The following is a 14,879-nucleotide window of genomic DNA, read 5'->3' on the forward strand; positions in this document are numbered from 1 at the left end:
TCTACATTTCTCTTTAAAGGCATTGCTTTGTGCTTCATGCTGGAATTTCCAATCCTCAATTTGCCTATTTTAGCCATCTTTAAAGAGAAATCTCACCACGGCTACATGGCTCTTACCTCCTTCTCCCATCCATGGTGGAATCATAGGAATTCCTGCCTCATAAAATCGTGTTGTTTCAGAATTATTCCTGGTGTGCAGCAGCATGACTCCTGAGGCCTCAGGAAGGCCAGTATTTGGGTGTTAAGATGCTTCTTTCTGATGCAAAACACCTTATTTTGCATTTGTTTGGGTGGTTCTTTAGTTATTTAAATAAGCTGGAACAAGCATGGCAAAGGGCATGGAGAGAGAGCTTCCCAGGATAGCTGGTATCAGTGATTCAGTAAATAATTGGCATATGAAAAACTGTTCAGCCTTTCTCAGCACTTGCTGTGCAATCTAAAACACTTCAGTCCAGAGGTGCTGTGGGGAAACTTAGTTGGAAGTCTTTGCTTGTTTATCTTCCTTGTTTTTAGCAGTTTTTATGAAATCACATTAAAAAATTTCATACTTTGAAGAAAATGTCTATAAAGTTTCTGAATTCTGATACTGTATATTAAACCTCTGATTTCCTCTGTCTCTAAATCAACAGCTTTTTCATTTTAAAAAGTAATCATTTGTCAGAGGTGATTTACCTTTCCCAAACCTGTGTTGACTTCCCCTATTAGATTGTACCTCTGCCACCGTATGCCTAAGCTGTCTATAAATATCAGCTAAAATGGGTCTAATATACATGCTAGCTATGAAATTCTCAGCCTCTCTCCCAGCCTTGCCAGATATTGCCAACCTCCCTTCAGTAATCACTTCAGACTTCCTAAAAAAGCAATATTCAGCTTGAATAGGTAAATCCCACCCAAGCAGGTCTTTGCCTGCCTTAGGATTCGAGTCCACTGAATAATTCCCCTCTGAAGTCCATAACTGCCACCTAAATCTGCCTCTTGTGCCCTCCTTCCATGTGCTCCCAGTATCTCAGGAGCAGGGGCACAGCCTGAAGAGCCCTGACCTGACTGCACATGTTTGTAAAGGGAGTTGCAGCACCTGCAATGAAAGTCAGCATCAGTCCTTGAAGGAAAAATGATTGAAAAAAGGGACAGTTCAATGTTTTCCTACATAAAAGCTGTTTACTTTGAAGTGTTTATAATAAAAGCCTTTTGTTTTCTGAAATACAAGCAGAACTTTTTAATAAGCCATGAGGAGGTAGTGGGTTTGTACCTGTGGATATCTTTCTTACATTACACCAGAAAAACCTGATACATGAATTAAAATCTATCCAAAGCACTACGGTCTTTCATCCTTGTACTGAATCATTCTGTTGTAGCACGGGCAGAAGTAATGAAAAATGCCTGAGTAGCATCCACCGAGTGTCGCTTTTGCCTTTTTCCCTCAAAGCACAGTTCCCCATTCAGGAACAGAGCTGGAAGCACTCAGAGCACGTTCCTTGGTCCAAGTCCCTCGGGAGTCTGTGGGTGTTCCTTCCTGCTCAAGTGGCAGGTGGTGACAAACTCAGGCTTAGTGTCACGGCAAGGATATTCCTTAAATGTCTTCATTTCTCTTCTTTATTCTCCTTTTCCTCTCAGTCACCACCCCTCACCCCTCCTGCTCCACCTTTATTGTGGAGGCAGATCGGAGGAATCACTGTGATTTTATGGCATAAAAACATCCACAGGCCTTGTTTCACTAACCTCCTGGGACATCTGTTTAAAGCCATGTCTTGGCCACCTATGAAATCCATTATTTGTTGATTTATTAACCCCTTTCCCTGGGAACAGACGCTGTGTCGCAGTCCTTGTCTGGGCCCTGGGGGTGCAGGGACAGCCCCCAGGTGCCCCCCCCGTTCTGGTGTGAGCCAGGCCCCTCCTCTCTTCCAGCCCTGACAACATGGGGCTGCTGGACCCCGACACCAGCGATGGCAGAGTGATCTTCTTCCTGCCCTGGGAGAAGATGACCATCGCAGGGACCACGGACAGCCCCACGGACGTCACCGCCCACCCCATCCCCACCGAGGAGGACATCAACTTCATCCTGAGCGAAGTGCGCAACTACCTGGGCCCCGATGTGGAAGGTAACCCGGGGAAGCCTTGCTGGGAAGGGCTGGGGCCATTCCAGCCTGGGGGCATTTCATCCTGGGGCCATCCCAGCCTGGGGGCCATTCCAGCCTGGGGGCCACTCCAGCCTGGGGACATCCCAGCCTGGGGGCATTCCAGCCTGGGGACATCCCAGCCTGGGGGGCATTCCAGCCCGGGGGCCATTCCAGCCTGGGGGCCATTCCAGCCTGGGGCCATTCCAGCGTGGGGGCATCCCAGCCCGGGGGCCATTCCAGCCTGGGGGCCATTCCAGCCTGAGGCCATTCCAGCCTGGGGGCCATTCCAGCCTGGGGACATCCCAGCCTGGGGCCACTCCAGCCTGGGAGCCACTCCAGCCTGGGGGCCATTCCAGCCTGGGGGCCATTCCAGCCTGGGGGCCACTCCAGCCTGGGGACATCCCAGCCTGGGGCCACTCCAGCCTGGGAGCCACTCCAGCCTGGGGGCCATTCCAGCCTGGGGGCCATTCCAGCCTGGGGGCCATTCCAGCCTGGGGGCCACTCCAGCCTGGGGACATCCCAGCCTGGGGGCATTCCAGCCTGGGGACATCCCAGCCTGGGGACATCCCAGCCTGGGGGCCACCCCAGCCCGGGGGCCACCCCAGCCCGGGGGCCATTCCAGCCTGGGGGCCATTCCAGCCTGGGGGCATTCCAGTTCGGGGCCATTCCAGCCTGGGGGCATTCCAGCCTGGGGCCACTCCAGCCTGGGGGCCATCCCAGCCTGGGGGACATCCCAGCCTGGGGGCCATTCCAGCCTGGGGTCATCCCAGCCTGGGGACATCTCAGCCTGGGGTCATCCCAGCCTGGGGGCCATCCCAGCCTGGGGGCCACTCCAGCCTGGGGGCCACTCCAGCCTGGGGGCCATCCTGGCCTGGGGGCCATTCCAGCCTGGGGGACAATGTGCTGCTGCCTGAAGCTGTGGCTCTTGGGATCTGGCTCTCCCAAACTGGTGGGCTGAGGTGTCAGCATTTGCTGCTGCTGCTGCTCCAGAGCATCCAGTCCACCACCAGCCAGCACCACCACTAACACATCTCCCCAAGTGCCACATCCACTTGCTTTTTGGGCACCTCCAGGGAGGGTGACTCCACCACTGCCCTGGGCAGCCATCTTCCCTCCAGACTGAGGGTTTGGTTTATTTAGATTATTCTGTACTTCTGCGTTTCTGCTGTAGCATTGAAATAAGTCTGAAAAGCACTCAGGCAGGATCATTGTAACATACTTAGGTTTAGGAAAACCTGCTGTCTGAGATGGGAAATGATCGATTCCTTATTTCCTGAAGTGGAGAATTGATGTCTGCATGTTGGATGAAGTTCTGAAAGTGTCCAGGGAAGCTCCTGTTGGATGTCTGGAGCAGCAGTTTGTGTTGGAAGCTCAGGAGACCAGGGATGGAGATGGGAATGTGAATAGGACAGAGATTAGATAGGAGATTGGGAAGAAATTCTCCCCTGTGGGGATGGGCAGGCCCTGGCACAGGGTGCCCAGACCAGCTGGGGCTGCCCCTGGATCCCTGGCAGTGTCCCAGGCCAGGCTGCACAGGGCTTGGAGCAGCCTGGGACAGTGGAAAGTGTCCCTGCCATGGCAGGGGTGGGATGGGATGGGCTGTAAGGCCAGGCCATTCCCTGGTTTCCCACGTGTTTTCCAGCAGCACATTCGGAAGTGTTCAGTCGCTCTGGCTCAGCCCAGCTGGGCCTGTGCTGGTTTTCCTGTGCAATTACTGTTTATAGATGGCTGGAGCTGAAATAACAACGGCACTGCCCATATCACCCCTCGACAGCCCTGCCTCTGCTGCCAGAGCCAGTGCCAGGGTTATCAACTTCCACAGGCTTGGACACCTTCCAGCTGCTTAATTACAGCGTCACGCGTGCTGCTTTCTGTAGTTTCATTAGTTTATAAACCTAATACAGGGTCTTGTGTCTGTGATTAACACTTCATTTTGGCAGGTTGAACACGCTGGCAGAGCACATTGATTTCGGAAATCTATTCCGTGTTCTTTGGGGGATGTTTTTTACACCCTTTTAGTGATTTTTCAATTATCGGTCATTTGAAAGTTGTATTAAAACATGTTCCAAAGACTTCAGTATAAAGCAAATTGGTAACTGCACTTAGGGTGAAGGCTGGGGAAAAAGGCTTGTCAAGAGGAAATCTTGGAATAATAACCTTCAATCTAGAGGAAAAGCTTGAAAGATCTGAAAGGAAATGTTATACTCATGTAACAAACTTTATTTTGGTTTATAAAATACAATGTAAGGACTGTTCAGATTCATTGGGAAGAATTTTCATGGAAGGAGGGGGGGGGGGGGGGGGTCAGCTGTCCAGGGAACATCTGGATGTGGCACTCAGTGCTCTGAGCTGGTGACAAGGTGGGCGTTGGTACCAGCTGGACTCGATGGGCTGGGAGAGCTTTTCCAACATCAGTGGTTCTGGGATTCCATAGCCCAGCTTCTCCCCTGGCTCTGGGGGCTCTCCCCAGCTCTGGGGGTTGCTCAGGGTCAAGCAGGGTGTGGAGCAGCCCTTGGCAGTGCCCAGTGGGAGCTGGGCATGGCTGGGCTCGGGCTGGCCGTGCCTCAGTGTGGCTCTGCACAGTGAGAAGAGGAGATGTGCTGGCAGCCTGGAGTGGCATCCGGCCCCTGGTGACCAACCCCGACTCCAAGGACACCCAGTCCCTGTCCCGGAACCACGTTGTGACCATCAGCGACAGCGGCCTCATCACCATTGCAGGTACTGGGGGTTCCTTGAATACAGCTCTGCTGGGCTTCTCCAGGGTATTGCATGCAAAAATCCTCTTCTGTGGGAATCCTTCTGCTCCTGCAACCAAACTGCTCTGTCCGTGGCAGCGGGTGTGGCTTGGAGCAAGGCTGGCAGCAGTCATGTGGTCTATGGAATACAGAGATACGTCTGTAGGGTGTAAGAGCTTGTACTGCTGCTGCTTTCCCCAAATGACGAGGTGAGCCCTGTTCCCCCAGGTGGGAAGTGGACGACCTACCGTGCCATGGCACGGGACACCATCGACGCGGCCGTGCGCGAGCACAACCTGGAGGCAGGCTCCTGCCAAACCATGGGGCTGCAGCTGGAGGGGGCCGTGGACTGGAGCCCCACGCTCTACATCAGGCTGGTCCAGGATTATGGACTGGAAAGTGAGGTGAGTCCTGCCTTCTTGCCTTGGAGGGCTTTGGTCTTCCCCTAAATGAAACACCAACACAACTTGGGCAGAGGTCTGGTAGATCCGACCAGAGCTGGGGCAGAGATAGTTCTAACAGAAATAAAGTTAGTAATGGTTCATCATCTTCCCCTCTTTCCTTCCTCCTAATCTTGACTGTTTCCTGCTAAAAACTCTCTGACTTGTGGGGTCTGTGGTCCCTGGAGCCCCCCAAGCCGTGCAGCAGTGTGATCTCTGTGTGGCAGGAGAGCTGGGCTGTCAGGCCTGGTGGCACAGACACAGCAGGGCAGTGCTGGTCCAGCCTCCCACAGCACTGAGCTTCCTCCCACACTGTCACACTCCAGCACCCTTGGCAGCCTGTTTGTTGTTGGGGATGAGGGAATGGTCAAGGAAAATGTGTCTTTCATGTGCTTTCAAAGCATGCTGGATTTGTTTTCATCTCCACAGGTGGCTCAGCACCTGGCTTCCACCTACGGGGACAAAGCTTTTGAGGTGGCCAAAATAGCCCAGGTGACAGGGAAGAGGTGGCCTATTGTTGGGAAACGTCTGGTGTCTGAATTTCCGTACATCGAAGCTGAGGTATGTGGAAAAACTGTGTCACCTTCTGGGATTCTGTCCTTGGGACGAGCAGGTCGGTGGCTCTGAAACATCTCCTTGAGCCCTTTCCTTTGGGGAGGCCAAGATATTTTCTGTGCCTGTACCTGGAGCACACTTTGTGTATCGATTTATACACATAATAATATATTTATGCACAACTAAATATTTATATACCACCCATTTTGTACTTCATGTACAAACATTGGATCCCAGGTGGGTTCTGTAAAGTGTCCCGAGGAGAAGGGGCTCTCCCAGCCTGTTGTGGGGCTCTGGGGTGCCATTCCTGCTGTCCCTTGTCCCCAGGTGGGTTCTGTAAAGCGTCCCAAGGAGAAGGGGCTCTCCCACTCATGTCTGGGGCTCTGGGGTGCCATTCCTGCTGTCCCTTGTCCCCAGGTGGGTTCTGTAAAGCGTCCCAAGGAGAAGGGGCTCTCCCACTCATGTCTGGGGCTCTAGGGTGCCATCCCTGCTGTCCCTTGTCCCCAGGTGGTGTATGGGGTGAAGGAGTACGCGCGCACCGCTGTGGACATCATCTCGCGCCGCACCCGCCTGGCCTTCCTCAACGTGCAGGCTGCCGACGAGGCCCTGCCCCGCATCGTGGACATCATGGCCAAGGAGCTCAACTGGAGTGAGCAGAAGAAGAAGGTACAAAGGGCCCTTTTCAGCTCCAGCTGCTTTGTTTTGCTTGAGGAGTTTCTGTGTTAAGGATCCCAGTTGGTTGAATAGAGAGCTACAAGTGATGTTTTATTCCCGGCAGAATGAGTCACTTGGTGCATTTCATTCTAAAGGCTTTATCAAATGGCTGTGGGATGGGTTGGGATTGGCCAGGGGCTGGGGGGGAAGGGGAAGATCTGTATCCTGTTGCTCCCCAGCCTTAGAAATGAAAGCAGGCTTGGCATTGCTGTCCTATTCCTGTCAGTTATTTTGCTTTACTGACACTTTTCAACAGATCTGCCTCAGCAAAGGAAGCTCCTGTAACCATAAAGAACCTGCCTGGTGTTGAGCTCCCTGATTTTTTTTCTGATTTTGGACAGCTGAGTCCAAATCATCACACTAAAGATCACACTAAATCATCATCACACTAAGATATCAAATGGGAGAAAAATGACAAGTTGTAGGCCTAGTCTAAAAAGGCCATTTCTTTCTGAAAGGGGCAGACAGACTGTGTGTGACTGAAGGTGTGGATGCACCTGAAAGCATTTACACAGGAATTGGAAGTCTTTACTAGCATAGATACCTTTTGCAAAAAGTGCCTAAGTTTAACTTTTTGATACTTCTCAGCTGCCATCTGCTTAATTTTGGGACCTTGGAAAAGTATTGGTTATGTGAAAGAACCTAATAGTAAAGCATAAAAAATAAATACCTGCATAAGAACTTGCTATTGCTCAGATACTCAGGTTTTGTGTTTTCATTGTAGGAGGAGCTTGAAACCGCTAAAACATTCCTGTACTATGAAATGGGCTACAAAGTGAAAACAGATCAATTAACAGACAGCTCTGAGATCAGCCTGGTGCCTTCAGATATCGAGAGGTGAGTGGGGCAGGAGGGCTGCCCGTGCTGCTGTGCCCTGCAGCCCGTGGGGCCCTGACGCGCAGCCCCTCCCTCGCAGGTACAAGAAGCGGTTCCGCATGTTTGACAAGGACAAGAAGGGCTTCATCACCATCCTGGACGTGCAGCGTGTGCTGCAGGTGAGCTGCCCCTGCTCCTGACTCCCTCTGGGGGAGCTTGGCGAGGGGTGAGGCCCAGGCTGCTGAGCCCCCTGTCCTGTGCTCGTTCCGTGCAGAGCATCAGCGTGCAGATGGATGAGAACACCCTCCACGAGATCCTCAACGAGGTGGATCTCAACAAGAACGGGCAGGTGGAGCTCAACGAGTTCCTGCAGGTACGTGCTTCCTTTGGTTCCACGAATGGCTGCTTTCTGAGCAGCAAAGACACACTTAGGGAGCTTTCCCCTTGCCTAGGGCTGGGTTGGAGACCAAGGGAGCGTTCCTGTGCTGGTGGTGGCGGTACAAGGGGCACACAGAGCATCCTCAAGCAGCTTGGAAATTCAGGACTTTTTTTCCCCAGTCAGACTCAAAAAACGGGTCCAATTACAAAGTATGCCCCAGTCCAGACCTGAATTTGGCATTTTAAGCCCAGAAATGCTGTTTAAATGTATTTAAAAGGATACAGGTGTCCATTGGAAGGTGCATGGCACAGGTGTGCACACTGACATTATCCACAGCTGTTAAGAGTTGTTACAAAAATAAGTAGACTAAGAAACTGAATAATAAACAACTAAATAACCAAATATTTGTAATGATAAATAGTAATATAACCATAATGATAATAAACTAAATAACTAAATAATAAACTGAATATTATAAAGAATGAGCTTGTAGTTAGAGCCCATCCCAGGCCCTATAACCCATTTTAATTCCTGGATTGGCTAAATTGTCGCAGTTTCTCTGAAAAAAATGACATGCATCTGCTTTTTGGGGGGCTTTCAAGCAAACCCAAGGGTGCTCCCTTTGCATATGCAGTTTGTCAGCTGGCTTGGTGTTTGAGGATCCCTTTTTGGGGTGGTACTTCAGAGCCTGCCGTGTCTCCCCTGCCCAGTGGCAATGATGAATGCCAAACAGGAGAGAAATTAATGCTGGGGATTTTGGTCAATGTCAGCCCTTTCTTCACTGTGTCAAGTTAAACAAACAAGATCAAGGCAAAGGAAATGGTAATTGTCTCTCTGGAGATGAGCTGGGGATAAGAGCAGCATTGTTGAATCTAAATGCAGAAAATTTTCACAGGTTGTGTCCAGCATTAGCAAAAAGGAGTATTTATTTGCCTAAAATGCAGCAATTGAGCTGAGGGGCTGTAGTGAAATTGGGGGAAGGGGAAAAGCCAAACCAAACAAGCCAGGGGGGAAGGAGAACCAATGGCTTTGGGAGTTTATGCTGCTCTGTTCAAATGGGAGAGAATAGCCCAGCTGGGTTCTGGCTGCTGGAAAGGGACACCCTGGTACCTCCACTGCAAGCCATTCACTGGGGCAGCCCAGCCCTTCCTGCAGGGCTGAGCTAGCTGCAGTTTGCTTGGGTTGGGTACATTGGCTGGGGAGCTGAAACAACCAGTAATTGTTGTTCTGGGGGGTTTGGGGGCTTTCTGGGGTGTTTTTGCTAGGCTGACCAGGCTCACCAGGGGTTGCCAGCCCTGCATCATCCCATACAATGCAAAGGCTTAGGAGTATTTCAGGGTTGTTTGTGCAAACCTGTGTCCCTCTGTGGCTCCTGCGCATCTCCCAGAGCAGCAGTTATGGGGATGCCTTGTGCAGGCTGCCCTGGAGCAGAGGCTGGGCAGAGTCCCAGAATAAAGCAGGGATTCATTCCAAGCATCTCCTCCATGGATCCACCTTGGGCAGCACCAGAGCCCAGCCAGGGCTGCACCCAAGATGAACCAAAATGGCCCCAAAATGCACCAGCGCTCCCGGGCTCTGTCCCTGGGATCAGTTCTGCTCCATTTGCATCTTGCAGTTCATTGTCCCATCCCAGCTTTAGCCCCTGCAGTCCCACCCTGCTTGTTTTTCTCTCTCCAGCCCACGGGGTTTGTGCTCCTGGGCTGAGATTTGGATCATTTGTCCTTGGTGCCCAGCTGGAGCAGGAATTGTTTTGTCTCCCTGCTCTGTGCACAGAGCTCAGCAATGCTGAATGTGAAGCTCAGAGCTGCACACCAAAGCAGCACAGAGCCTGAAACATAGAAAAGCCAAACCTGAGGCATCAATGGCACTGCAGGGCTGAGCCCTCTCCTGTGCCTTGCACTGCTCCAGGGAAGCACTGAGTGCTAAGCACGAAGGTGCCACTGAAATGCACTGGGGTTGCCATGGAAGGAGCAAAATACATTAAATGTTTGTTTAATTTTTTAATGGATCTGTTAAGTCAGTGCCCAATACTTGAGTGTTTGCTTTCTGAAAACTTTGAAGTAATTGCATTTCAGCGCAGAACTTGTGCAAGCCCTGGGCAAATATTTGTGGAGGTTTGTGTTGGAAAATAGAGCAGGTTGTGCCTGGGGGCTGCTGGCCTGCAGGTGGGAGCAGAGCAGGGCCAGGCTGGGCCCCCTGCACGGTGCAGAGGGGCCCCAGAGGGCTGGCAGAGAGTGGTCCTGGCAGCCCCTGCTGCTCAGTGCCCATGGAGTGATGGGTGCTGCAGGAGGGACAGGAGCCTTGGAACTGCTGGTGGCATGTAAAGGCAACCACCCCCTGCTGCATCAGGAGGAATCATGGAATGCCAGGCTGGTTTGAGTGGGAAGGCACCTTAAGGCCCATCCCATCCCTCTCAAGCACGTTGCCCCAGGCTCTGGCAGGCTGGTGCCCAGGAGGGTGACTGGGCAGGAGGCAGTGCCTCTGCTGCTGGGAGATCCCTGCCTGTGCACAGGCCTGGCCTCCTCCCTGTGCCTCTGGAATTGCAAGGGAGGTCAGGGCATGGCCACACCACGTTTGCACAGGTCCAGCTGCAGGTGTAATGAGCAGCTTTTCCTAGGAGGGGAAGGAATCTGGGGGATTCCTGCAGAATTTGCAGGAAGAAGAAATTGCGGAAGAAATTGCATTTGGCAAGTGCCAATTGCTTCCTCAGTGCTCTCTGCAGAGCTGGCTGCAGGTAATTTCAGCTCTAATGCTGGCTTTATCCATGGGATAAAAAAGAATTAACTGAAATCTTAGCACTAGTGTGCTTGCAGTGGGAGAGAGCAGAGTCCAGCTTCCAGGACTTAGAGGCAAATTAGTTTTAAAAGTCTATAAAGGAATTTGGATTTGAAAGAATTGTGGGAGTCAAGTACAGTGTCTCTCCAGAGAAAGGCATGTGGGTGGAAAGGGCAGGTCTGGGATCAGTGATGGATCAGGAATCATGAAATCCCTGCATGATGTGGGTTGGGAGGGACCCCAAAGCTCATCTTCAAGCCAGGGCCAGGGACACCTTCCACTAGATCAGGTTGTTCCAGCCTGGCCTGGGGCACTTCAGGGATCCAGGGGCAGCCACAGCTTCTCTGGGCACCCTGTGCCAGGGCCTGCCCATCCTCATGGGGAACAATTTCTTCCTAAATGCAAAAAAATCCTGAATCTTCCATGAGCCGCATGTTTCAGATATTACAAATAACCAGAGAAAGCCTGTGCAGCTGCTGGGCTTTCCCACATTCTGAATGTCATGGAGGAACCCCAGTGATGATGGTTGTCCGCCCTGTTTCCAGCTGGATCCTGTTTGGTCCTTGCCCTCCTCCTGCCCCACAGGCCTGTCCAAAGCAGTCCCTGATAGCCCTGGGGGTGTGGGTGAGCCTGGGGCCAGGCTCTGGGGCCACAGCCGGGGTTTGCAGTTTGGGAATGCAGCTGTGTGTGTGTGTGTGTGTGTGTGTGTGCTGGCTGTGGTGCCAGCCCCTCAGTGACCCTGTCCCATGTCCCCCAGCTGATGAGTGCCATCCAGAAGGGCCGAGTGTCAGGCAGCAGGCTGGCTGTGCTGATGAAGAGTGCTGAGGAGAACCTGCGGCGCCAGGCCATCCCCGTGGACCGCAGCGGAGGCGGGCTCTGAGCTCCTGGGCCCCGGGGCAGCTCTCCCAAATGACTCCGGTGCGTTTGTCCTCCTCATTCATGATCTCCTTACTGCCCCGAGACGTGCCTGGCTGGGGAGTGCTGGCAGCAGCTCGGCAGTGCAGGCTGCAGGGCTTTGGGGCACACTCAGCACCTCCTGCCCTGGCCATTAACGTTTGCATTGCCTTCACCTTCAGAGCACGCCGTGCTCAGGGTGAATCCTGCCCTGGCCATTCACCTTTGCAGCACCTTCACCTTCAGAGCACACCATGCTCAGGGTGAATCCTGCCTCAGAGTGAATCCTGCCCCAGCCATTAATGTTTGCAGCACCCTCACCTTCAGAGCACACCATGCTCAGGGTGAATCCTGCCCCAGCCATTAATGTTTGCAGCACCTTCACCTTCAGAGCACACCGTGCTCAGGGTGAATCCTGCCTCAGAGTGAATCCTGCCCTGGCCATTCACTTTGCAGCACCCTCACCTTCAGAGCACACCATGCTCAGAATCCTGCCCTTAAACGCTCTGAGTTCTCTGAGCTGCTTCTGCCTCTTCACCAAGGAGCCAGAGAGGGAAAGCTGTGTTCTGGAGTGGAGATACCATTCCAAAGGAGCAAACCCAGCACCTCTGGGGGTGGGGGTGGTGGAGGCCTGCCCTGAGCCTGCTGTGGGTGGTAGGTTTGCCCTGTTATGCCAGCGGCCAGCACTTGGCCACTCAGAAATTGCAGCTGAAAAACAAGACACCTGGATTAATCACCCGAGGTAATAATGTAGCTGAAAGCTGGGCACAGCTTCCCTTCTCCACTGTTAACACAAATAAACTGCCTCTAATAAATGGCATTGTCTGCAGGTGGTGCTTTGTGCAGTGAAATAAAGGCAAAAGGTGTTTTATGCTAAAAAGAGCTTCAAGTTTGGGGCAAACCCTGATGCTCTGTAGGATGGGGCAGGTTTTGGTAGCACAACATTCTTAAATGTTAATTTAAAAATGGTCAAATGCTCACGGTGAAAAAAACAAAGTGTGTGTTTTGCATCCTACTAACTTTTCTAGAAAAAAAAGGCTGTTTTTCAGCAGGCTACATGAAAAACCAAAGCATGGAGCCCTCACTGGAGCTGTTTCCAGCACTGCTGTACCTGCCTGTTGTTCTCCTGCTGCTGGGCTGGGCTGAGATCAGCTGGGAGATTGCTGCCTGATGTAGAGCAAGGCAGGGAAGCCTGGTTTGCTGCTGGATTTGGCATCTGCTGTATTCCCTGAGTAGAGCAATTTCCACCTCAAACCAAGCTTCACTTCCCAGGGGTCAGAATTTCTGCTGAAGTAAAATTTGATGTATTTAACTGGTATCACCACGTCCACTGATGGAAAATAGCATCCATCAGGGGTGCCCAACAGGGCAGGAGTGAACAGCAAGGATTCCTTGGATATTTTAACAGGGAAAATGGCTCCAGGCACAAATGGAGGTGCTGGGGACTGGTGGGATGTAGCACAGTGAGTGCAGATGCTATCTTTGGCTGCAGAAGCAGAGCCCGTAAAAAACATGAAACATTTGGGTGTCGAAAAACAGTAGATACAAAAAAAAAGGGTAAGACTGACCTAAAATGAGTTCCTAAAATGGTTCAGATGGTTTTTGCATGTTCAGTTTGTTTTTTGATGCAGATGTTGTTCAGGTTCTGGCTTTGTGCTTCGAGCAGGGGCTGAGGAAGGGGGAGTTGGCACATCTGGCACCACAAGGACATTTCAGTGAACAAAGGGGTTTGTTCCTGTGGCCCTGTAGGCTTTTCCTTTGAGCTGTGTTCCAGAGTGTTCAGGTGAAGGATGGGATGCTTGTGTCCCAAACGCACAGTGACACATCTCACACGTCCTGCAGGATGGAGGGAGATGGATGTGTAACACACAGGCATTCTGGCTCCGTGGGCAAGGGAAGGGGCTCAGGATTCTGCTGTTAACAAAAATGTAAGGGGAAAGAAAACAAACTAAAAGTCATGAGACCTTTTCCAGGCCACGTGAAGAAAAAACTATTTCCCATCTTGAGCAGGTTTTTTGTAAAGAAAAAATATTTTCACTATTGAACAGTTTTTGTACAGTTTAAAGAGAAATTTCCACTCCTCTCTAACTGGCATTGTTAAAATAATAACCTGAACTTGCCTGGAAAGCAGGATTTCTGTGTTGCACCCAAAGTACGCTCTTTGTTCCCTTGTTCTGCTATCCTGCATCTGGGATGTGGCTGCGGGTTCTCCTGGCTGTGCGTGTCCCTGGACATGGATTTCTCCGTGTCCCAGGCACTTGTGTCACCTCCTGCTCCCCTGCAGTGACAGGGACAACTGCACGTGTCCCCACAGTCCCTGGCCAGCTCTCATGTGTCCGTGTGTCCCCTCGCTGTGCCTGCAGGAATGCTGGCTTTGCTCTCTGGGCCCTTTGGTGTGCATGCACTGTGGGAAAAGTTGTAAGATGTCACTGCCTTGCCGTGATGGGAAAGCAGGAGTGGGATGGTGTGTGTGAAGGGAGGATTTCTGAGTTTTCTGTGGGTATTTTGTATTGTAAATAACCTGTGGGGAGGGGGGGTCCATGCAGTGTCTGGGGTGTATAAATACGTGTACAGACACACTGCAGGTTTCCACGTGGCACTTAGGTTTGTTGTCAGGTTCCTGTTGCAGCCTGGGCTGTTCAATGCTGTGTTTGAAGCTGGGTTGTCATTTTTATAACTGTCTTGGTGTTTTCCTGCCATTATTTATTACCTTTGATATCTGGAATGAGCCGCATGCGTTTATTGAGCAATAAGAGGATGTATTTAATGTGCCTTGTTTTTAACTGAGTAAGGACTGAAAGCATGAATCAATAAAAGTGGCTAAAAAAGTTTGTTTGCCTGGCAGTTTGTTGTGGCAGGTGCAGAAGCACCTCGGAATCACCCTGGGGAAGTCTCTGTGGGAAGGAGGAGGTGGGGATGGCTGGGTTTGGGGAGCAGGACCCGGGTTTCCCATGCTGTCCCCTCTCACCTCAGCACTGGGTGCTCTGCAGTGTGGAAGTGAGGAGTGAGTGCAGCCCTCGGCACTGCAGGAGCTGACGGTGCTGGGTGAGGAGTCCTGCCCTGCCCTTGGGGCTGCAGTGGCAGCAGCCCCTGGCTTTGGCCAATGCAATAGGTGCATTTATCTCCTGGACTGCAGGAGCAGCCCCCAGGCACGGGTGAGTTTGATCCTGGCCAGATCAGCAGCAGTGAACAAGAGGAAAGATCTCCCAGGCCCCGTGTGTCGTGTTCCACATCGGGCGAGCCCGGCTGCCACATGCCAGGGCTGCTCCAGCAGAGCAGATCCATTTTCCCAGCTGGGGAATCAGCAGTGCCCTCAGCACTGGGAGCACAATCTTCATCATCTCCACGTTATTTCATGGTTAATGTACACTTGTAGCAGGGATATGGCACGGAGCTGTGCTGGTGTACAAGCAGCTCCCTCCATGTGGGGATGAACCAGACCGGAGGGGAACCAC

At 51.9% G+C, this 14,879-nt stretch overlaps 1 protein-coding gene across 2 annotated transcripts in view; it reads left to right on the top strand.

Annotated features, from left to right (window-relative positions):
• Positions 1 to 14,255, top strand: part of GPD2 (glycerol-3-phosphate dehydrogenase 2) — a 49,749-nt gene extending 35,494 nt beyond the window's left edge. For both annotated transcript variants that reach the window (XM_077181804.1, XM_077181805.1), the window contains exons 9-17: positions 1,905 to 2,098; positions 4,700 to 4,834; positions 5,080 to 5,255; positions 5,721 to 5,852; positions 6,354 to 6,512; positions 7,285 to 7,397; positions 7,477 to 7,555; positions 7,651 to 7,749; positions 11,288 to 14,255. In XM_077181804.1, coding sequence (XP_077037919.1) covers positions 1,905 to 2,098; positions 4,700 to 4,834; positions 5,080 to 5,255; positions 5,721 to 5,852; positions 6,354 to 6,512; positions 7,285 to 7,397; positions 7,477 to 7,555; positions 7,651 to 7,749; positions 11,288 to 11,410 — 1,210 coding nt within the window. In that variant the 3' untranslated portion in view covers positions 11,411 to 14,255. The remainder of the gene's footprint in view (positions 1 to 1,904; positions 2,099 to 4,699; positions 4,835 to 5,079; positions 5,256 to 5,720; positions 5,853 to 6,353; positions 6,513 to 7,284; positions 7,398 to 7,476; positions 7,556 to 7,650; positions 7,750 to 11,287) is intronic.
• The last annotated feature ends 624 nt before the right edge of the window (positions 14,256 to 14,879 follow it).

The sequence above is a fragment of the Agelaius phoeniceus genome, chromosome 7, assembly GCF_051311805.1.
Source record: "Agelaius phoeniceus isolate bAgePho1 chromosome 7, bAgePho1.hap1, whole genome shotgun sequence".
Classification (NCBI taxonomy): domain Eukaryota; kingdom Metazoa; phylum Chordata; class Aves; order Passeriformes; family Icteridae; genus Agelaius; species Agelaius phoeniceus.